We start from the raw sequence: 22,872 nt of genomic DNA, 5'->3' as shown, positions 1-22,872 counted from the left end.
TGTCTGTGTATAGATACAAAGCAGACAACTGTGTAAAACTTGGTGGTCAAAGTTCCTACACAGTGTGTGACATTGAATTTACAAGCACAATTTTGACGGCATCCTTACACCTTAAAATGATTGGACAAAGACGGTCCAATCACAAAGCAGAGTCCAATTAGAGGGCAGGTGCTTCTGGTATCTTCATCTCTATCGCACATCCTGAAAGATGTGGTAGATTTTCAAGATGGACGACAGCGCTGGCTTTAAAATCTACTACACCGTTCAGGATCTGCGACAGATGAAGGCAACAGAAGCACCTGCCCTCTGAGTGGAATCTGCTTTGTGATTGGACCGTCTTTGTCCAATCATTTTTAAAGTGTGAGGATGGAGTCAAAATTGTACTTGTAACCTCAGGGTCGTACACTGTGTAGGAATTTTGAGCATTAAGTTCTACAGTTTGCTGCTCTGTATCTGTTCACAGATTTGGCCAAAGCACCGTCTTCCACAGTGTCTTTGCGTTACCTCACCACTGATATCAGTTGCTCAGTTTTTATTTATCAATTCAGTTTTTCTTCAAATCTTATTTGTACTTTTCACTGTACACTAATAAGACATAACAAGCTGTACTTGGTATCAAATTAGACAAAACTAGAATTATGTTCTTAGAGGGTAGTTTACAACACATTAGAACAGAACTATGTTGTAAACGAGAGGGAACTTTTATTTATTTATTTATTTATTTATTTTTTACAGCTTGCATAGCTTTGGTGAGCAAAGTGATGCATCAAACAGAGTTGTTACAGAGTAGCTCCTCATTACTTTGTCATTATATCACAATGAATTACTTCACAACAAATAGAGATGGCAAATGTCAACACAAGTGTTCATATTTGTAATCACATCCATGTTGGTTTTTTGATAAATTAGTGATGACAATTAATATACTTGTTTGGAAACGTGCTGTCTCTGATTGGTTGTTAAGGAACTTATTTGATGTTATAATGATGAATTAATGAGGAACTACTCAGTAACAACTCTGTTTGATGTATCACTTTACTGACCAAGACTCTACAAGGTGTAAAATATCACTTTATCTACAACTTTGCCCTGCAATGGAAAGTCATTGTATTTAATACACTACCATTGTATGTTTTCATAGGGATGCCGGAATCCAACTGGGGCCAATACCACACCTTGTCGTCCTCCACCACCAGCAAAAATGGTAAGTCATATTCATGACTCCACCCCATACCGATATAGGCTCAAATTAGGGTCCAAATGATTTTGAACTTGTGAAGTGATGTTCACAAATAATTCCAACGTTGTAGTTGTAAATCAACCTTTGTAAACCTGTGAAATGAATCTGTATGAGAAAGTCAAGTCTGTGCATGGGAAAATGATTTTTTTCCTTTTGACAAAGACATTTGTGTTTGTTACCAAAAAAAGGCTTTGTGACGCAAAACTATGAACAAATGATCAGTGTTGAGGTGAAACAAAAACACAAAATAAATAAATGGTTTTGTCAACAACTGTGCTGATACAGAGCAGGAAACTGTGAAACTCTGCTGTGTGTGACCCGCTGAGTTTTACAGTTTTCAGCTTTTTATCTGTACACAGACATTTACAAAAGCATTTCTTTTACGTGTTAAACCCTCACCACTGACCATTTGTGTGGTTTTATTCAGAGAGTCTGTCTTTGTAGCAAATACAAGTGTCTTTGTCAAAGGATAAATCATTTTTTTCACATACACAAACTTCCATTTCTCCTGCGGATTTATTTTACAGGTTTCCGAAGTTTGATTTACAACTACAACTGTTGGAATTATTTGTAAACATTACTTTACAAGCTCAAAATCATTTGGACCCTAATTTGAGCCTATATAGGGTCGGGGGAGTAAGTCGGGGGAGTAAGTCGGGGGAGTAAGTCGGGGGAGTAAGTCGGGGGAGTAAGTCGGGGGAGTAAGTCGGGGGAGTAAGTCGGGGGAGTAAGTCGGGGGAGTAAGTCGGGGGAGTAAGTCGGGGGAGTAAGTCGGGGGAGTAAGTCGGGGGAGTAAGTCGGGGGAGTAAGTCGGGGGAGTAAGTCGGGGGAGTAAGTCGGGGGAGTAAGTCGGGGGAGTAAGTCGGGGGAGTAAGTCGGGGGAGTAAGTCGGGGGAGTAGCCTCGCGCGAGGCTGAACGAGCCCGATGGCTGGGCGCAGGGCCGCCTGGGGGTCGGGCTGTCCAGCCTCGCGCGAGGCTGAACGAGCCCGATGGCTGGGCGCAGGGCCGCCTGGGGGTCGGGCTGTCCAGCCTCGCGCGAGGCTGAACGAGCCCGATGGCTGGGCGCAGGGCCGCCTGGGGGTCGGGCTGTCCAGCCTCGCGCGAGGCTGAACGAGCCCGATGGCTGGGCGCAGGGCCGCCTGGGGGTCGGGCTGTCCAGCCTCGCGCGAGGCTGAACGAGCCCGATGGCTGGGCGCAGGGCCGCCTGGGGGTCGGGCTGTCCAGCCTCGCGCGAGGCTGAACGAGCCCGATGGCTGGGCGCAGGGCCGCCTGGGGGTCGGGCTGTCCAGCCTCGCGCGAGGCTGAACGAGCCCGATGGCTGGGCGCAGGGCCGCCTGGGGGTCGGGCTGTCCAGCCTCGCGCGAGGCTGAACGAGCCCGATGGCTGGGCGCAGGGCCGCCTGGGGGTCGGGCTGTCCAGCCTCGCGCGAGGCTGAACGAGCCCGATGGCTGGGCGCAGGGCCGCCTGGGGGTCGGGCTGTCCAGCCTCGCGCGAGGCTGAACGAGCCCGATGGCTGGGCGCAGGGCCGCCTGGGGGTCGGGCTGTCCAGCCTCGCGCGAGGCTGAACGAGCCCGATGGCTGGGCGCAGGGCCGCCTGGGGGTCGGGCTGTCCAGCCTCGCGCGAGGCTGAACGAGCCCGATGGCTGGGCGCAGGGCCGCCTGGGGGTCGGGCTGTCCAGCCTCGCGCGAGGCTGAACGAGCCCGATGGCTGGGCGCAGGGCCGCCTGGGGGTCGGGCTGTCCAGCCTCGCGCGAGGCTGAACGAGCCCGATGGCTGGGCGCAGGGCCGCCTGGGGGTCGGGCTGTCCAGCCTCGCGCGAGGCTGAACGAGCCCGATGGCTGGGCGCAGGGCCGCCTGGGGGTCGGGCTGTCCAGCCTCGCGCGAGGCTGAACGAGCCCGATGGCTGGGCGCAGGGCCGCCTGGGGGTCGGGCTGTCCAGCCTCGCGCGAGGCTGAACGAGCCCGATGGCTGGGCGCAGGGCCGCCTGGGGGTCGGGCTGTCCAGCCTCGCGCGAGGCTGAACGAGCCCGATGGCTGGGCGCAGGGCCGCCTGGGGGTCGGGCTGTCCAGCCTCGCGCGAGGCTGAACGAGCCCGATGGCTGGGCGCAGGGCCGCCTGGGGGTCGGGCTGTCCAGCCTCGCGCGAGGCTGAACGAGCCCGATGGCTGGGCGCAGGGCCGCCTGGGGGTCGGGCTGTCCAGCCTCGCGCGAGGCTGAACGAGCCCGATGGCTGGGCGCAGGGCCGCCTGGGGGTCGGGCTGTCCAGCCTCGCGCGAGGCTGAACGAGCCCGATGGCTGGGCGCAGGGCCGCCTGGGGGTCGGGCTGTCCAGCCTCGCGCGAGGCTGAACGAGCCCGATGGCTGGGCGCAGGGCCGCCTGGGGGTCGGGCTGTCCAGCCTCGCGCGAGGCTGAACGAGCCCGATGGCTGGGCGCAGGGCCGCCTGGGGGTCGGGCTGTCCAGCCTCGCGCGAGGCTGAACGAGCCCGATGGCTGGGCGCAGGGCCGCCTGGGGGTCGGGCTGTCCAGCCTCGCGCGAGGCTGAACGAGCCCGATGGCTGGGCGCAGGGCCGCCTGGGGGTCGGGCTGTCCAGCCTCGCGCGAGGCTGAACGAGCCCGATGGCTGGGCGCAGGGCCGCCTGGGGGTCGGGCTGTCCAGCCTCGCGCGAGGCTGAACGAGCCCGATGGCTGGGCGCAGGGCCGCCTGGGGGTCGGGCTGTCCAGCCTCGCGCGAGGCTGAACGAGCCCGATGGCTGGGCGCAGGGCCGCCTGGGGGTCGGGCTGTCCAGCCTCGCGCGAGGCTGAACGAGCCCGATGGCTGGGCGCAGGGCCGCCTGGGGGTCGGGCTGTCCAGCCTCGCGCGAGGCTGAACGAGCCCGATGGCTGGGCGCAGGGCCGCCTGGGGGTCGGGCTGTCCAGCCTCGCGCGAGGCTGAACGAGCCCGATGGCTGGGCGCAGGGCCGCCTGGGGGTCGGGCTGTCCAGCCTCGCGCGAGGCTGAACGAGCCCGATGGCTGGGCGCAGGGCCGCCTGGGGGTCGGGCTGTCCAGCCTCGCGCGAGGCTGAACGAGCCCGATGGCTGGGCGCAGGGCCGCCTGGGGGTCGGGCTGTCCAGCCTCGCGCGAGGCTGAACGAGCCCGATGGCTGGGCGCAGGGCCGCCTGGGGGTCGGGCTGTCCAGCCTCGCGCGAGGCTGAACGAGCCCGATGGCTGGGCGCAGGGCCGCCTGGGGGTCGGGCTGTCCAGCCTCGCGCGAGGCTGAACGAGCCCGATGGCTGGGCGCAGGGCCGCCTGGGGGTCGGGCTGTCCAGCCTCGCGCGAGGCTGAACGAGCCCGATGGCTGGGCGCAGGGCCGCCTGGGGGTCGGGCTGTCCAGCCTCGCGCGAGGCTGAACGAGCCCGATGGCTGGGCGCAGGGCCGCCTGGGGGTCGGGCTGTCCAGCCTCGCGCGAGGCTGAACGAGCCCGATGGCTGGGCGCAGGGCCGCCTGGGGGTCGGGCTGTCCAGCCTCGCGCGAGGCTGAACGAGCCCGATGGCTGGGCGCAGGGCCGCCTGGGGGTCGGGCTGTCCAGCCTCGCGCATTTTATACATTTGTTTTACTGCTTTATTTATTTTAATTGTCCTTTGTACAGCACTTTGGTTTCAGCTCAGGCTGTTTAATGAGCTCTAGAAATAAAGTTAATCCTCTAAAACCGTCTCACCTCTTTCAAGTTATGACACAGTATTTTATCAAATGTTAATTATTAAATTAATGAGATTACTAATTATACAAAACCTTTTGGTGGGAAAACATAAAATCTGACACAAACTATGATTCTAAACAAAATATTTTTGTCTTTGAACGCGTATGAATGTGTAAATATTTTATTAAGCGTGACCAGGATTAAATGATTCATTCATTAGCTATACCATTTATCCTTTTAGGGCCACAGAGGGGCTAGAGCCAATCCCAACTGACACTGGGTGAGGGGGGCTACACCTTGGACAGGTCACCGGTCACAAGAAGGACTAAATTTAAATTCTACAGGATTCAATTATAAAATCCATGTGTCTAGATCAAAACCTAATGAGGTGAGATCAGCTCAGTAAAGGGACGTCATACATGATGGAGTAAAAGGAAACAGGAAACTGTCTTTACATTAAAGTTGTTTAATTACATCAAATATGATGCCACATCCATGGTTTCTGATTTTACAACTGGAAGAAAAAAAAACACTGTTTACAATTAAGCTCCATTCATGGTTGTCCTGGCAACACATTGGTTGATTGTGGTTGCCGTAGCAGTGTAGCGGCAGATTAATTAAGGCAGGTTCTGGATTCATAAACACCTGCTGACTTTCTGATCGTCAGTGGGTATTCGCTGCAGCCTCTCACAGGTGAATGTTTTTGCTCTGATCTGTGTCACTGTGGGAACATGAGGATGTTTTCAGGCTGAGCCGTGAAGCTAGTTTTGCACAGCGAGGCCTTCTGATCAATACAAAGCTTCTTTAAGTGGTTTGAATTAACCAGCAAATAAAAATAAAGGTTAAGGACAGTTGCTGCCGAGGATGCTGGGAACATCCTGGCACTTTTGTCTCTCCGCTGGAGCCTGAAAAATAACAGATTATAAACCGAGCTGAAACGCTGAGGACAACTTTAAGTTGTCTGGTCAAATGTCTGGCATGTTTATTAACGCTGAATTCATTCATTCATTTTGAAGACTGGGGTCATCCTGGTAGGGTCAGGGGTCTTTGCTGTGTGTGTGCGTCACTGCTCGTTCTGCTGTGTGTCTGTGATGGTGGACACGGCGCCCTGGCCCATGCTGACGTCGCTGATACAGGCCCACTGACCGTCCATCGACTCCTTCCACAACGTCACCTACAAAATAAACACAAACACACAGTCATATGAAGAGAAGTGTGGTAAAGCGTGTTCATTTACAGCCAAGGTGCTAACAATTATAACACAATTTCCTAGACCCCAAGGTGACAGCTTCAAATGTCTGTTTTTGGCCTTATCAACAGCCCAAGACTTCAACTTATTACTGGGCTGATAAACAGAGACAGGCGACAATGACAGGAATCACATCACATCCATACAGGGTCAATCATAAACTGCTGTTACTTTTTTTGGTATCAAACTTAAACAATTATTAAAATTGTTGCTTTTAGTCAGTCAACTAATCCATTAATTAATCCATCGTTAAGTCATTACAGCAGCCTTAACTCGTGGTAAACTTCACCTTTACCAGATTTTTTCTCTTCAAAGTGTAAATGCAGATCTATAACTTAAGAGGCACAAATGTCAAAATACAAAGTGTCTCCTCTGGACTGGACTTAAACATCAGGTTAGTTCCTTAAGAAACTGCAGGTAATATTACTGAGGCAGGGGCAGAAAAATCAGAGAGCTCCAGACGGGATTAAAATCACTGTGTGAATGAATCCAGGTACAGTCAGGTGAAAAGAGTCAAATAAGCAAATGAAAAAGGCACAGTGCCTGTATGACTTTCTACCTTGTTGTCTCCCCCAGAAACAGCCAGTATATTTCCAGTGATAGACCAGCTGACGTGCCAAACTACATCATTGAACTTATGGAGCAGTTTGGCCGTCCAGGTGTTTCCCGCCGGGTCGTCACACGTCCAGATAAACACACGTCCGTCCTGGAGGAAGGTGAAAAGACAGTTAAAGTGTCTCCAGCTCAGATGAGGAGGTGTGTCAACAAGAAGACAGTATTTGGTTTTATTTATCAGAGTTTACAGGTTTCTGTGAATAAGTCTTTTTTTCTATTCTGGCTCATTTCATCATTGTGCTTCTTTTAAAAAGGAGTAATGAAGATTAATGCAGCCTGTTCATGATGAGAGATTTCCTGCCAGTTTGTAAATCAGGCAAAAAAAGAAAAAAAGAAGTGTACTGGATATTATCTCTGGCTCCACCTAGTGGTTCAGGTGAGTAAATTCACAACAGATTTTATTTAGTTCATTTTAAAATGAACTGCTGATAAAAAGGAGAGGGGTTTGGCAACATAATGAGGTGTCTTCTTAACTGCAATACAGCAGGATTTCAGTTTAATGGAGCTTCTGTAATTAGACACCAAAGGTATTTGGTTAAAATAAAGTTAGTAGCAAGTGAAAGAGATATTAGAAGTATCCTGAGGACGGTAGGCCAAATATCTTTTAACAAAAAGAAGAAAAATTGATTTTTTTTTTAAATTTCTTTTTTGTTTTGTTTAACTTTGCAAATCTTTGCCGATAAATATTTAAGTGGGAAAAACAAAGTCTCACCTGGGAGCTGCTGGCGATGGTGCGTATCCAGGTCTTATAATACATCCATGGTGCAGAGTGGCAACCCTCCCTGACGTCACCAATTGCTTTGTGAACTGTCTATTTGAAGCCTGGAGTTCGGCCAGAGACAGTTCATCCATTTATTTCATTCTTTTATGCATCCTTCCAGTGTCATAAATTGTAATTAATTACAAGACTATTTCTACGTTAGCTTTAATCAACAACACTTTGCAGCTGTGTCTTGATACATTTGGTACACAGACTTACATACCTCTTTAAAGAGGGTTAAGGCCATTCTTAACCATTCAGGTCTTTTTATGATTTTTTTCCATTACATTTATATGACCTTTGCCAAGAGTCATTTCTTGTGTAAGGAAAGAAAAAAGACCCTAAAAACATTTTCAGAGGAATCTCCTTCACCTGCAACTAGCGTGTTCTGATTGATCCTCCTTATAACTAATTGTCCTTCACACAAATTCAAAGAAGGATCCTGAGTTATTTGATTAAAACAGGCCCTGGTCTGAATTTTGTCATGCTTCTCATCTGACGCCTCTCAGTCTGTTGTTGTGTGGTCCTTCACAAGATTTTCCACAAGATTCTCCAGTTTCACCAGTTTAAACGTTTAATTAATTTTTTTAAGTTTTCCTTACACAGAAGACACATTGCATTACATGGAATACATTGGAACACAAACTCTAAACTACACTAACTAATACAGGGTTTTACTTGAAATGTAGATTTTTATTGGTTGAACCTGGTGGTATGAAACTCTCAACCTTTAACTTGTGGAACATCGGTTTTGTTTGAATTATGTTGGAGTGAACAGAAAAGCCATAATACTGGAGGGAGCTCTAAAAAGTGAATTGTTTCATCTAAAAATGAACTGGGTGATGCAAATGACCAATGTAAATATAATTAATAGAAAATCCCAAAATATAACTCACCTATTAACTGCTTTGGATCATGACTATGATTTCAGTGCTCTTCTCTCTGTGTAATATCAGCAAACACTGTTACAACAGGACACACAGTTTTCATTGTACTTTATACACGTGGGAATTCATGAGGGTATAATTGAAACAGCAGAATTTCAGTCTGAGTTGAATTTTTATTTTTTTTTTGGTATTTTATTTATGTATTTATTTTCTGATTTAGGGAACGAGGTGATCTAGCATTTAGCATGCTTTTGAAGAATGTGGGAAGAAACCAGAGCACCCGGAGTAAACCCACAGGGGGAAAGGGGAGAGGTGGGGTATAGTTTGACCAAGTCCTGCCTCACATCCTGGTGTGAGGCAGGACTTGGTCAAACTATAGAGAGGAGAGAAGAGCTATTCGTAATATTTACCTCAAAGGAAAAAAGAGAAATGCCGGAAAATGTTTTCCTTCAAGATGAATATTACATGTCATCTAAATAACCATGACGTTATTTCTACGTCTGAAGATGTTGGAGACGCCTTTTCTCACAGAGGAGAAGAGTCTAGAGAAGGCGTTAGGCTGTTTGGGTGCTGTCAGGTTTCTTTTGAAAGAAGAGGCAACGCATGTTTCAAGTTCTGGTTCCCGTAACCTCATGGAAATCAGCACCATCTCTGCATTGCTCCACCTCTTACACAGTTCCTTGAAAATGATCTTGTCAAGGGAATGAACAGTGTCTGGGGTAATATGAAAATTAGTGCGTTCGACTTCGGCCCATGTTTTTTCAAACAGATTTTGAATGATGGCCTCTGAGTCTTTCGTAAAGATGACTTTTGCCTTTTTAAACGTGCGTGTGACGAGTTTCTCCACAAGAACCCTGACAGACATTTTGTTTTTTTCTGCCTGTGCTCGTGCATCCTGCACAGGTTCAGCGCGTGTCTCCTCACAAACTAAGGCAGCAGCAGCCAAAGGTGCTTTCTCCTCTGGGAGCTGCGATGCTGCCAATGGTCCAATGCCCATCAAAGCGAGCGCCACCCTGTGACTGTGTCTGGCAGCCTGAGTGTTCAGCCACCAGCTAATCAGAGCCAGGAAACAAACCACTTTGCTCTGTATGTCCAGGTACATGTTAGCATGTACCTGAATGGGCTGTGGAATAATCTCTGGCGCCGCCCCATCTGTCAGGTGACTGTAGAGCAAATCACTAAGTTCTTTTGTGAATACCAGGACTGTATCCGGTGAAAGGTCTTTGAATCTCTGCAACGCAGAGACTTCATTTCCACCTTTTTGTTTCTCTCCATCTTCTGTCATAAGCAGAGAGTCAATACTGGCCACGAGAGACTGGACTGACTCTCTGCTTTCAACTTTGGGTTCCTGGTGGAATTTAGTTCTTAATTGTGCCACTATCCGACGTATGGATACACCGACAAACCTCTTTGCAAAAAAGTTCTTAATCTTTGTCTTCAGTCCTTTCAGAGGCCTTTTGTGCCTCTGTTGGGATTTGGGGCTTGGACCTGAACATTCTGTCGCTTTCAGACTCTCAATTTCCTTCAGACTCGACTGAACAATGTTTTCTGAAAAACTTTGAATTTCCAGAGTAGATTCAGCTTGAAGCAGCTCAGAGTCAGCGTGTGGCACTTCAAGCAGAAGAGGTTCTGTGAATGCGTTCACCTCCTTGCTAATTATTGTCTGCATGGAGGCGGTCTGGCTTCCTGTACTTGGCGGTGCACACTTGCACACTTTCATGTTGGCTGCAAATTCCTTTAACATTTTGCAGGCATGGAGAACCATCTTGTTAAGTTTTCGGGGTGGAGTGGCATGACTTAGTGAAGGCTCAGCAGAGGCCATGTTCGTGGAGAGGGCAGAGTTAACACCTTCTGTAACCTCTTTCCCAATCAAGAGTGACAGTCGCTCAGAGCTGACACACTGGACTTGGTCTATAACGTCCAGTACCTCAGCAAAACCTTGAGAGAGTGTGCTGCTCAAACAGGACTGAACACACTCCTCAGACACGAACACATTTTGCCCCCTAAGGTCCCTCAACACGACTTTGATAATGACTGCAATTATGTCCAAAAGCATGTCTGCCAAAATAAGCTTAGTGGCAGCATCCGGGGTACCTGATCGTAACAATGCCCACTGTTCCGCTGTAATCCTTGTAAGAAAGGATTCGATGAAAGGGCAAAAAGTTTCCTCTGAAACCAGCGGCATCACCACTGTCTCTGAAGAGTCGCTTCTATCCATAGTGACTGTTTGTGTTTCATGAACTCCCTGGTTTACTTTTCACCAACTGTCAGCTGAACACCAGCAGAACTGAAGACCGACTGTGTTGGCGGGACTTTATACATTCAAATCAACTACGTCATTCCAACATCAAAGGCATCCCATGACGCATCACAGCACTGACTCTGATCAAAGCATTCACTTTTCGTTAAGCCCCGCCCCTTGAAGCGACTGTGATCTAGCAACCGTTGCTAGGCACCTGCGGCGCGGAACGTGATCACAGATTATTCCTTCTCCCAACAGTCACCGAAATTAGTATTAGATAAATATTTCACAAGCCATAGATCTTCCGAACATTTTGACATCAAAATGGCGTTTTTTAGACAGAGAGATCAGGAGAAAATTCACTGTATTCACACCGCTCCGTCTCACAATCTCGCGAGATCTCGCAACAGCTCTCTTCTCTCTGTGGTTGTTGTTTGCCGCAGTCTTCTTCTTCTTCTTCTTCTTTTTTTTTTGCTTAATAATATTATGATTTATTATCATTTGGTTGTTTTTGTGTGGGGGGGGGGGGGCAGAGTATTATCTGGTACTGGGTTGATCACATATTAAGCTAAGATAAAAACGAGCGGACAACTTCATACTGTGTCTCGTGCTGTGACATCACGACCACGCCCACTTAGGAGACAGGAAGTGTCTACTGGTCCAGGTGAGGGGACTGCAGCTGATCTCAGCATCTCAGCTCAAATGACACTTCAACACACCTGTACCTGACTGAACTGCGACCAAACAATCTCACCTCAGAGCTCCACAAACAGACTGTCTCTGGGAGAAATTGGATATGTGTGGTAAAGATCGCCCTGATATCAAATCTGTAGTTGACATTAAAAATCAAATCACCTTTAATATGGGGCCTCTTTTGATTTCTAAGTTTATTAATGTTTTACTGAGATGCATTGGTCTGTCTGCAGCCTACATATAAAATCCATAGTCAACAGAGGCAGCGCTGTTTTCATTCATTATATTTTCAGGCAGAAACAAATATTTGATTTCACCTCTGCAACCAGATTCTATCTTCCAACAGGAATTATATCATATTTCAAAACCATCAGAGATGGCAAAATGATTAGAGAAACACCCCACATGTGATTCCAGTTTATTTTATCCACTACTGAAAGCTGAACTGCTGTAAAGTTTGACGGACATTCATCGCTCGATTGTTTTTCTGAAACATGCAACACGTTTTCTTTCAGTGCACAGACTCATCTGAACACACACTTCATCATCTCTTCTTTCACAGTGAATCCAGCTACAACTGCTATGACCTATGACCCAGTCACAGTGATTTGGTTCACTATTTTGAGATGAACCCTCATACCCCCGGCGTGGCTTTGTGAAATGGGTCTTCATTGCATTGTGATCTGATTGTGATTGAGTGTGTAGGTTTCCAGGGAGCTGATTGGCTGTAGCCACAGCTTTGAAAGGCCAGTTGTCCTTCTCACTTCTACCTACATGTTGTGATCTCATTCATTCTTTAGTGTCAGAAGAACAAGGGAGAATTTGTATTTTTGTTTACTTCATTTGTAGTTATAATAATATTAGCTTTGGCTTCTTCAGTTTACTTTTGTTTGTTATATTGCTGGACCCACCCAAAAGCCAGGTCCTTGTACAAAACAAAAACTGTAAGTAATTCAGTTTTAAAGGGCTGAAACCTGTAGGTGCTGGTAGTTTCTAATGTAGAGAAGAGCGCAGATTAGTTGCCCCATCAGACACTAAGCACAACAGTTTAAAGTATTAGCTGTCAAGCAAAAAGAGACTGTATCAGCCGCTGTATCCATAGATTGTATAGTTGTGTCTCTTTCCACTGCCCTGGTTTGATCAGTTTCGTTGTTCAGTTCCGGAAGTCCCTTCTGCCCAATCAAAACGCTGCGCCCTCCATTCTCGCTCTTCTCATTGGTCAGCAGGAGGTAGTTTGTTTTTGAAAGTCGAGCGCTGATTGGCCCAGCGTGTGAGGGAGCGTCTGTTTAAACCAGGGGGCGGGAGCGTGTCCAGTTTGAAACAGAGAGGCTGCTGCTCGGATCGTGAACACTCCGACACACGGTGAGTCCCGCAGGTAGGTGTAAAACCTGGTTTATACACCTGATAGATTTCCTCTGTGTGTACCTGTGTACCGGCGGCAGCGGCCGTTTGTCCGATAGTAAACAGTAACAGCAGAGCCAGTGCAGTTAGCCGCGGAGCTACCGTGGCTAGCACGAAGCTAAAACAGCACCGGGGCAAAAACGGGCAGTTGCTAACGAACCGACTTTACCGGGTGATGGACTGTTTTAACCAGGCTGACAGACACAGGACTGTGCCGCTGACGGTTTCCCGCTGACTGCCCTTCAGTGCTACATTCAGTAGCTAACGTTTAGCTACTGCTGAATTTAACGAGAGGATCTAAGGAGTGTTTCCGCAGTGTGAGAGCTGTGTGTCGGCGTCTGTCCCGCTGTGACCCCGGCTCTCTCTCTCTCTCTCTCTCTCTGTATCCAGCAATAACCGGACCGTTCGCACTCATGGCCTCCCAGAACATGGACCCTGCAGCGGCTACAGCTTCCTCCACGGCCGCCCTGAAGGGCAGTGAGAGCGGCGGCAGCGCGGCAAGAGGCTCGGTGTCCAAACGGTGAGAGACCGGCTGCTACTGTCCTGACTGCAGTCCGTTACCGGGTCTCAGGCACCGGTCCGGATGCAGTCTGTGTTTTCTCACCAGTGTTTGCTGTCCCTTGAAAAAGAGGTGTCACAGCTCAGTATCTGGATTTTGGCTAAAGTGAACCTCCAGATTGGATGAGTTAATGCTGTTGATGCTTATCCAAGTGTTTGGACAGTTAGTTTTTTCTTCAGACTCAGAATTTCTGCATATTCAAATAAAATAATGGATAGTAAACTAAACTTCCAGGAGTCAGCTTTAATGTGAGCAGCTCTAAGGCAATATACATTTGCAAGAGAAAGTCAGAGAGCCTCTGAAATGACCAGGTTTTCTGCATTGATTGTTCAGAAAATCGATCTTATCTTCATCTAAGTCACAAATGTAGACAAATGCTGTCCTTATCACGCAAACAATTATAATTTCTTGTTTCTTTATTGAACACAGTCTTAAAATATTCACAGTGCTGGTGGAAAGATTAAGTGAACCCTTGGATTTAATAACTGGTGGAACCTCAATAACCTCAAACAAGCTCTTCCAGTAGCTGCTGATCAGAGCTGCACAATGTTGAGGAGGAATCGTGGACCATTTTCCCTCCATAGAGCTGCTCCAGCTCAGACATATTCTTAGGATGTCTGGTGTGAGCTCTCTTCATGGCATTACTCAGCATCTCTCCTGGACTAAGGTCTGGGCTCTGACTGGGTCAATCCAAAAGGTGGATTTTCTTTGTCTGAGGACATTGATCATTTGTCTGACTGGTGACTAATGAATATCTAAACTTATTGACCCTTTCAGCTTGATGCAAATCACCAAGTCTTGATCCTAAGTTTTCTGGAATCTTTGAGGCCTGGTTATCATCATCTCTTCAATTACAAACCCAAAATGTTTGGGGTTTTTTTTATAAGTCAAAGTAACTCTAACCCACACTTTGAATCTGTTTTTATAGACAAGACTCCAGGTTTGATAACTCCTGACTCAGACGCAGAGTCAAACTTATGTTCAGTCTTCTGCTCTGTCATCGTGTTTCATCTCAATTCAACATAGATGTTCTCATTTACATGTGATTCTGTTGTCAGACACTGAACCAAGATGAAATCTTATCACAGCTTGTAATCACTATGTTGACCTGCAGGATTCATTATTTCTATAACCCAGTAAACAAACATCCAGGTTAATGACTCCAGCTGTGAGACAGACTGTACTGACATTTAAAGTGTGCACTGCACCATCACTAAACAGCTCCATATCCTGACACACACGCCTGGTGGTTGGTTACAACTGAGCAAACATGACAGACAGCTGAAACACTGGCTTTTATTGATGATGAAGTTGAAGAAGAATCAGTTTAATGTAGATCAGACATAACTGCCTGATACCCGATTTATTATTCAGCTCACAGTCCTATCATCCAGACCATTGTAGTATTTTCTTCAATTTAATATGCTGGTCATTTTCTTGATTAATCATTTAATCTATTCCAGTTTCATTGAATCCAACTTGATATGTTGAAACGTCTCGCTTTGCCCAACCAACTATCATATGACAGGAAAGCAGCAGATCATCATTTGAGAAGCTAAACCAGCAAATTAATGAAACATTAATCATTATCAAAGTAGTTTTCTATTTGTTTTTTGGCTGATAAATTACTGCATGTGTGTCCATGTTCCCGATAAATGAGGGTAAATGTTGGAGAAATGTGAGGATGTGTGCAGTGACGGATGTGAAACTGAAGTTGCCCGACAGATGTTTAACATGTGTCTGTGTCTGCAGGCTGCAGCAGGAGCTCATGACTCTGATGGTGAGTTCATCTTTTATTTCTGTTTATTAACAGTGACCATGTCCTTGTTCAGTTTAAAACACCCTGGTAACCAGACATGACTCTCATGTGGGTCTCATGTTGTGATGGGGTTTCATCAAATCCAAGTCCTTTCAGATCCACTTACAGGACATTCAGACAACAGGCGTCCGTATGATGCAGGCTGGTGGCAAATCACCATGTGTCAGACTCAGTGTCCAGCCCTGGTCCTGAAGGAGGGTTCAGCTGATACAGATTGACCCATAGAGATAAACCTCCAACATGTCTTACCATTGTTGTGCTTCACTAGCATGAAGCCGATCACATTCAAATGTTGATCTGATATCAAAGTTTAACTGACGTGAGATCAGCTGATCATTTGTCTACAGAAAAGTCACCACTCCGAACTGCTGCTGCTGCTGCTGCTGTTGCTGTTTAACCAGAATCATCTTTATTGTTGACAGAGTCGGGGATTTGTTAGTATCACAGATTGATGGATTAATTTTATCACCAGTCACTTTTCTGTATAAGTTCAGACATCAGTACGCAAACTTCCATCCACCCGATTTAAGAACATGTTCAGAGAAGCGTGAGCTCTAAATGACCTCACGTTTGTGCTTTAATGGCAGCGACAAGGCTGGAAACTTGTCGCGTGTCAGTAAGTGTCACTGTTTGGAAAACTCCAACCCTGATCTGCCTCCCTCTGATGTCAATGTTTACAACAGTGAAGATGAGGCAGAACTATCCTTTTGGTTATGAAGAGGAAAAAATCTCCATGAGAGTGAATTGCGAGATAAGCAATTAGGTAAACTTATTGTCTCCAACTTGATCTCAGCAAATAACAGTAGGCTAACGTGAAGAGTTTGCAGGCTCTTTGTTTGTCCCTCTGACCGATCTTGACAGTTCGTCTCTTGGTCTGTCCGTGTTTTGCTTACCTGCCACTTCCAGGGCTGTTCTGTGACTTTGTGTGTGAACATGAGAGAAATACAACTATTTATTACGTTTGATAAACGGCACCAGGGTTTATATACTGCAGCTCAGGAGATAATCACATCACACATGAACATGTCTTTGTATGTGCAACCTCTGTGGGGACCAGTCCAGAATATATACAGGGATGATGACTCCTATTGATTAAGCATTTAATTTGAAATGTTGATTTACTGGGCAAAATGAATGTTCATCTCTTAGTAAATAGCCATCGAGTATTCTGCCAAGTCATAGCGGCCTGTCTCTTTGATGTTGCAGATGTCCGGTGATAAGGGGATCTCAGCATTTCCAGAATCAGACAATCTCTTCAAATGGGTTGGAACCATCGACGGAGCTCAGGGGACGGTGCGTTCACACAAAGCTGTTAGATTAATCATTAATATCAGTTACATTTAACATCAGAACTATACTGTAACTAGCCTGTGAAGGAGACACTGCCTGATCAGGCAAGCTCAGGGGAAGCAAACTACTTATACATCCACCATACCTGTTAGGCATTAGTTTGCTTACGTGTGCGTGTCTCTCAGGTATATGAGGGTCTCAGGTACCGGCTCTCTCTGGAGTTTCCTGCTGGTTATCCATATCAGGCTCCTCGTGTGAAGTTCGTCACTCCATGTTTTCATCCAAATGTGGACGAGAAGGGATTCATCTGTCTTGACATCCTGAAGGACAAGTGGTCAGCGCTATACGATGTCCGCTCCATCCTGCTGTCCATCCAGAGCCTCCTGGGAGGTAAGAAGTGCAACCAGTTCAGACTCCTGATTTCTTTTCTTCTGATCGACATTATCTAAAATAATCAGGTCTGCAATTCCTGAAAAGTCTGACCCAGGACTCTGAGGAGGATGATCTGTCTCTACGTGTTCTTAAAGTATCTTCATGATCTCCTGTTAGACCTTTAGACTTTTTTTATCTGCTAACTCTTAAATCAAAGTAACATCAACTCTTTACAGGACGTTTACATCTGAGTCGCAAAGACTTATGAACATTGAAAACTTAAAACATTTGAATCTGACAAACTTCAAATTAAAGTTGAGCCAACCAGTTGAGGAGAGCAGCTCACTTTGTCTGCACTTTACTTTAATGGTGATTGATGGTGTTTTTCTCTTTTAGAGCCGAACAATGAGAGTCCTCTGAATACGGCTGCTGCTGAACTCTGGGACGACCAGGAAGGTGAGGAACATTCAAACTCTGCAGCTCGATGACACAGCAGCTGCTGCCTTGACCGCCATAACATTTATTGGTCAATATCTTGATTGGACTTTTTCATGAATAAAAAGCCCATATCACATATAAGAAACGAGCAAACAGGGAATTCCCCCCTAGAGACAGCATCCAGCTCTTGTCTTCCCCTACAGTCCATCGTTATGACCTAAACATTTATCCATTATAATCTTTGACTCCATATCAAATTAATAATGTATTAGTATGTAGCAGACAATCAACACCATGGCTGCTAATCTAGTGCCAATATAATCTAGAAACGGGCCTAAATTAGAGCCTGGACACGTTGGATATATTACAGAAGTGATTGATTGCAGAGTGAAGCCCAGTTTATAGTTTGGTCTAAACAGCACGGCTCCAGAAGTGGTAGAAGTACTTAATTGCAGTTCTGAGGTACTTCATGTGGGTATTTTCAAATTTATACTTGTACTGCACCACATTTCAGAGAGAAATTCGACTTTTTACTGCACTGCATTTATCAGCAGTTACTTCACAGATTACACTGAAAATATGAGTTTATAAATAAGATTAAACCAGGGTCTCTCTGCTGTTTGGTTTGTGACCATGAAGTAAAAACCTGTCGCGTTTTCAGCAGTTCACCCAGAGACATTTTGCCTCCTAGTCTCCTGAAAATGAAATGGTAAATTAGATTTTCAGATTATTTCCCCTGAAATCTGTCACATCATGTAAACAACCCTCAAATGTTTATTTTCAGTACTCAAGTCTATTAATTCGAGTCTCAAATCAACATTATCTGATGTGTAAGTTTATTATGATGATGATGATGATGATGATGATGATGATGATAATAATACATAATGTTACCGTCTCTTTCAGCCTTCAAAGCTCATCTACACTCGACCTTCCAGAAGTGAAGTGCCTCCCTGTTTTATTCTTCTGCTTGTCTGTCCTCTGTGTTTGTATAATATTTTTATGTTTGTTCATCTCGCTGTATCAATAAAGTTCTTAACTCAACACTCAAACAGTGATGGACTCTATTTGATGGGTGTAACAGAACAGAAATGTTTGAGTTTACCTTCAGACTTCTCTGCTGATGGAGAAATCCTACTTTTTGAACAGTAAAGTTACATTTTCAGGTACTTTAAGTGAAATGTTACAATGCTGTAAAATGTTTAAAAGAATCTAAGTTCATTACTAAAATGGTACTTAATCAGAAACAGGTGTTTATACTAAACTTTATGATAAACATGTTTATCAAAGGAAGAAGAGGAACAACAAATGCCCATGGTTCAGAGTTGCAGGTCATCATGTTTGCAGGATTCTTATTTTTGTGTAAGATTACCTTTACAGAAGTTTAACGTACAACTCACTGCAGGAGGATATTATTTTACACACACACACACACATATATATATATATATATATATATATATATATATATATATATATATATATATATATATATATATATATATATATATATATATATATATATATATATATATATATATATATATATATATATATATATATATATATATATATATATATATATATATATATATATATATATATATGTAAAAGGACACAAATCAGAATCATCTGCAGATGAAGACCATGTCATACAGTCAAGCTCGAGGGGAAAAAAAAAAAAAGTGCCTGGATCTTTGGTTGAGACACTTGTGAAATAAACAATCGAGTCTCCATCATGTTCTAATTTGTGGGACTGCTGACAAAGCTTTTTGATATCTTTTATAGTTTTTGAATTTATCAGTTTAAGTGTTATGCTTTTTTTTCTGACAGTTTTTGAGTTTATAAAGGGAGTCTGGGAGGAGGTCAGAGTGGATGACTATAGCTAGAGTCGGAGGGGGTGTTCAAAACTTCTCAAAAAAATTGTACAGCCACAAATTTCAACCCACACACATTTTTCCCAATTTGTTGTGTATGAAAGGTAAAATACCTTTAATCCAGATAAATATCAAGTGCTTTTATTTTGACAGAGTAGGTTTTCACTTTGAAAAATAAGAATATAACTATAATTTAATATTAAAAAAGAATACAATTATCACAGTGTCATGACTATCTTATAAATATATTTTCAACATGTATTATTTATTGAGACTATGACTTTAATCCAGATTCTATGAAAATGTTTTTTTCTTCCCATCACATTTACACCAATCAGATCATGTTGATGTCAGCAGCCTGAGCCGGGACTCCCCAGTCCTACAGACTTTACCCGATACAGCCCAGTCCACAGCACGGTGGCTGGCAACACGCAGCCATCTTGTTTTTGCTGTCTGAGACAACCTCAACCGCCATCAGGTCCTCCAGGCTCTCGTCCAGCCCCTCCAGCTCAGCACGAGCTTCGGCCCAGGCCGGCTGGGTAGCTTCCACGGACCAGAATGCAACAGGCACCTGCAGAAACCCCACACAAGTTTAAATAAAAACACTACAAGATACTCCCCCAAATACATGAACATTTTCACAATGTACAAGATACTGCCCAAAGGTACGGGACACTTGCACCAGATATAAAACAATCCCATCAGGTTCAAGGCTGAGACTCTGTCTCACCCTCAGCTGCATCTCACTGAACATGGCCTCCAGTCCTGCGATGTGATTGGTCAGATCAGGACTCGGCTCCTCCTCTAAAGTGAGCCATGGCACCTGGACTAAAGCCACCCGCGCTGCAACACCCACCATGCCATCGATACATCCTGGAAAGGAAAAAGAGAGCATCAGGGAGGTAATGCATGTGAGAGGTTATACAGGTGAGCGGGTCATTGAGGAATGTCTATTAGTCCTTAAAGGAAGTTTAGAAAAAACCAGACAATTCTTGAAGGGAGTGTGGGATCTAAACCTGACCTTTGAAGGGCTTCACATGGAGGCTACAGGTGTTTTTGATTGATTCTGTGTGTCACTAAGTATAATCTAAGGATCTTTCCAGGATTCCTTGAGGAGCAGACAGGTGTCCTTGAAGAGGTAGTGCCAGACACTCAGTGTGAAGGAAGTAAAGAAAGGGTGTAAGGAAGGAGGAAAAGTTAGATAGGTAAGAAGGAAAGGTGCCACAGCTGACCTGTGTTCACCAATGAGCGTCTGTCATAGCGCTGAGTCAGAGGGAACTGGCCAATCAGATCGCTCGCCTTATGGAGGTCAAACAGGAAGTTCTCCAACGCTGACAAGAAGATCACCCACAGACGTTCTGACACCTGCCTGTCCTCTACACCTGAGGGGGTGGAGTCACAATCTGCCAGCAGACGCACCAGTCGCCGGGAAAGGCCTAAGACAGACAGGTGAGAGAGAGAGAGACAGTTGAGACAGAGCAGTGCATGAACAGATGTATATTCTGATGCGTGAACAGAACAGGTGTGGTGTCAGGTGTTACCACTGCAGATCCGGTGAGCGAGCACCCTTGTTTCATTTATCTCATCTCGCAGGAAGCTGCAATCTGCTGAGCTGCCAAGCGACGCCACCAGCTGCTGGAAACAAGAGGTGACTCGACTGAGAGCCTCCTGAGCGCGCTCACACTCGCCCTGCTGACGGCGCCGGGCTGTTAGCTCATCCACAGACCGCCGCCACCGACTCATGATGTCATCACCCACCTGACAGCTGAGGAGAAACAGATCTATGTATGTGTTGCAGCTGTTTCACCCTTCAATTGACTATTATACCTGGTCTAATTCAACCATTTCATTCAGTTAAACACTGTTCTGATGTTAAAATGCCAAACCTGATATAACAATTGTTTTCCCAATGTTTTTATATAAAGAACACCTGAGGCAACTGATGATGAGGAATTTGTTGCATTGATTAGACCATTTAAAAGCAGAATTGGAGCATGAAAATGATGAAGTACAATGGTTAAGATCAGTTGTCCCAAGAGAAGTCAGGACCGATGAGGGAATCTCATATCACCACTTTAACTGTGTCGACCCTGCTGCCGAAAGTAATTTTCCAGGACAAATTTCAAACTTCTGCAACAGTTTTTGTGATCTATTCTGTAGAAGAGATTGCCTCAGCTGAAACAACAACAGTACAAAAAAAAAAATGTCCACCAACACCTGTCAATGTATCTCTGTCTACCCACGCCTGTCCATTCACACCTTTCCATCTACTGGTGTCAGTTTGGTAGGTATCAGTCTATGAGTAAGAGGCTGTGTGCAAGATAAGACAGTATAAATATAGAATATAAGGCTACACTGAGAAATATTAATTATTTTCTAATATCTAAAAAATCATTTTGAAATTATTGGGTTTTTTTCCGAATATTAATAATAATGTTTTAGAGAAACTGATGTTTCCTCTGTGATGTTTGCTGATACATGAGAATAAGAAGCTGGAGCTAATGTTAAATTAATGCGGGTGTGGTAATTACAGGATGCTGACACATTCAATTCTGTTGGGCTCCGAGTCTGAGTAGTTAAGGGTACTGGAAGCTACACTGAACTAGCTTCATATCGGTAGCTGAAGACCCATAGTTGGTGGTGTGTGACAAAATGACGTAATGCATTACGTACTTCTCAGATAGATCGAAGTTGCATAATATTGCTTTTAATTTATATATTTAAATAGCATACTGTATGTAAATATTTCAAGTTGTACATTAGTTTATTATATTGACTGCATATTAATCAGACACAGGTATCAAAACACATGTAAATCCTATAAACTGAAAATAATCACCATGGATAATGATGAACACATTTTATCTTCCCATCACAGTCTGTAAGGATCATTTAATATCAATATCTTTATGGATCTTCAATTCCAAAGTAGTGGCTCTGGCGTCAAACAATCAAATGATAAAATGAAGCCATTACTCTCTGTTAGACAAACTTTAAATCTCTTTAGCTCTGCTCTGTCTGCCCACTCACAATAGTTGTTTGAAGTTTTTAGATGAATAAAGAATAAAAATCAGTCCTACCTGCTGCCAATCACAACACCATCCAGCTTCTTCTGTAGTGGAGGACTGTGCAGGTTTCTATAAACACTCTTCTTTTCCTCTCGGGGGATCGTCAGTGTTTTTAATTAAAGCTCGGAGGCCAGCTGAGGCCTGAAACCTTCAGCTTGGCTTCAGCATTTCCCAGGAGGTTCTTTTCTTTTACCCTTAGCTCTGCCTCACAGGCTAACCTCTCTGACATGGATTCACCTGTTGAAGCGGACTGCGTCATGACAGATGTTATTTTTAGATTGACCTGGGTCAGGTAATCAGGTGTTTATAGTCTTTTCCATCCAGGAACAAAAAGGTCACGATTGTTGTTCAATAAACCTGTATAATCAAGGGGAGGAAAATAATGAAAACTTTCGTCACATTTTTTCAGAGGTGAACTCAACTATTTGACTCCATCACTCCGTCCCTGAAGATGGAGTCTGTCTGAGGCTAACATCAACAAAGTGTTGTGTCATGTCCTTGTCACTGTGCTAATAAAAAAACTAAATGTCCTCAAGACAACACTAAGCTAAAAGTAAACATTAGTTTGTCAACCATACATTCTTCACTTCACCATACATTTATTTAAATTATACATAATTCTATCATTTGTAGGGACGTTAGATTCTAATGTTGTGCATCAAGGTGGCTAAAGCTAAGCTAAATTG

At 45.1% G+C, this 22,872-nt stretch overlaps 2 protein-coding genes and 1 long non-coding RNA gene across 4 annotated transcripts; 1 reads left to right on the top strand and 2 right to left on the bottom strand.

Annotated features, from left to right (window-relative positions):
- Positions 1-5,916: 5,916 nt before the first annotated feature.
- On the bottom strand, positions 5,917-6,887 carry LOC139630828 (uncharacterized). The gene is made up of 2 exons (XR_011693228.1): positions 6,725-6,887; positions 5,917-6,090 (listed from the first exon to the last, which is right to left on the bottom strand). It is a non-coding gene; the product is annotated as an uncharacterized lncRNA (long non-coding RNA).
- A 5,453-nt stretch (positions 6,888-12,340) lies between these two features.
- Positions 12,341-18,293, top strand: ube2c (ubiquitin-conjugating enzyme E2C). 2 transcript variants are annotated; one of them, XM_071494587.1, is made up of 7 exons: positions 12,341-12,737; positions 13,154-13,283; positions 15,075-15,102; positions 16,348-16,434; positions 16,617-16,821; positions 17,200-17,259; positions 18,148-18,293. In XM_071494587.1, the coding sequence occupies exons 2-7, from the start codon at positions 13,177-13,179 to the stop codon at positions 18,183-18,185; spliced, it is 525 nt and encodes a 174-aa protein (XP_071350688.1). In that variant the 5' UTR covers positions 12,341-12,737; positions 13,154-13,176; the 3' UTR covers positions 18,186-18,293. The 2 variants fall into 2 exon arrangements, with proteins under 2 accessions (XP_071350688.1, XP_071350689.1); XM_071494588.1 differs by having other exon boundaries at positions 12,342-12,724.
- Positions 18,294-18,879: 586 nt separating this feature from the next.
- On the bottom strand, positions 18,880-22,823 carry LOC139630887 (regulator of G-protein signaling 9-binding protein). Its single transcript, XM_071494724.1, has 5 exons — positions 22,199-22,823; positions 20,660-20,883; positions 20,351-20,554; positions 19,849-19,991; positions 18,880-19,689 (listed from the first exon to the last, which is right to left on the bottom strand). The coding sequence occupies exons 2-5, from the start codon at positions 20,859-20,861 to the stop codon at positions 19,507-19,509; spliced, it is 732 nt and encodes a 243-aa protein (XP_071350825.1). The 5' UTR covers positions 20,862-20,883; positions 22,199-22,823; the 3' UTR covers positions 18,880-19,506.
- Positions 22,824-22,872: the final 49 nt, after the last annotated feature.

The sequence above is a fragment of the Trachinotus anak genome, unplaced genomic scaffold, assembly GCF_046630095.1.
Source record: "Trachinotus anak isolate AG129_WGS33_773 ecotype Australia unplaced genomic scaffold, CSIRO_AGI_Tana_v1 ptg000013l, whole genome shotgun sequence".
Lineage (NCBI taxonomy): Eukaryota > Metazoa > Chordata > Actinopteri > Carangiformes > Carangidae > Trachinotus > Trachinotus anak.
This window is presented reverse-complemented; position numbering and strand designations above follow the sequence as displayed.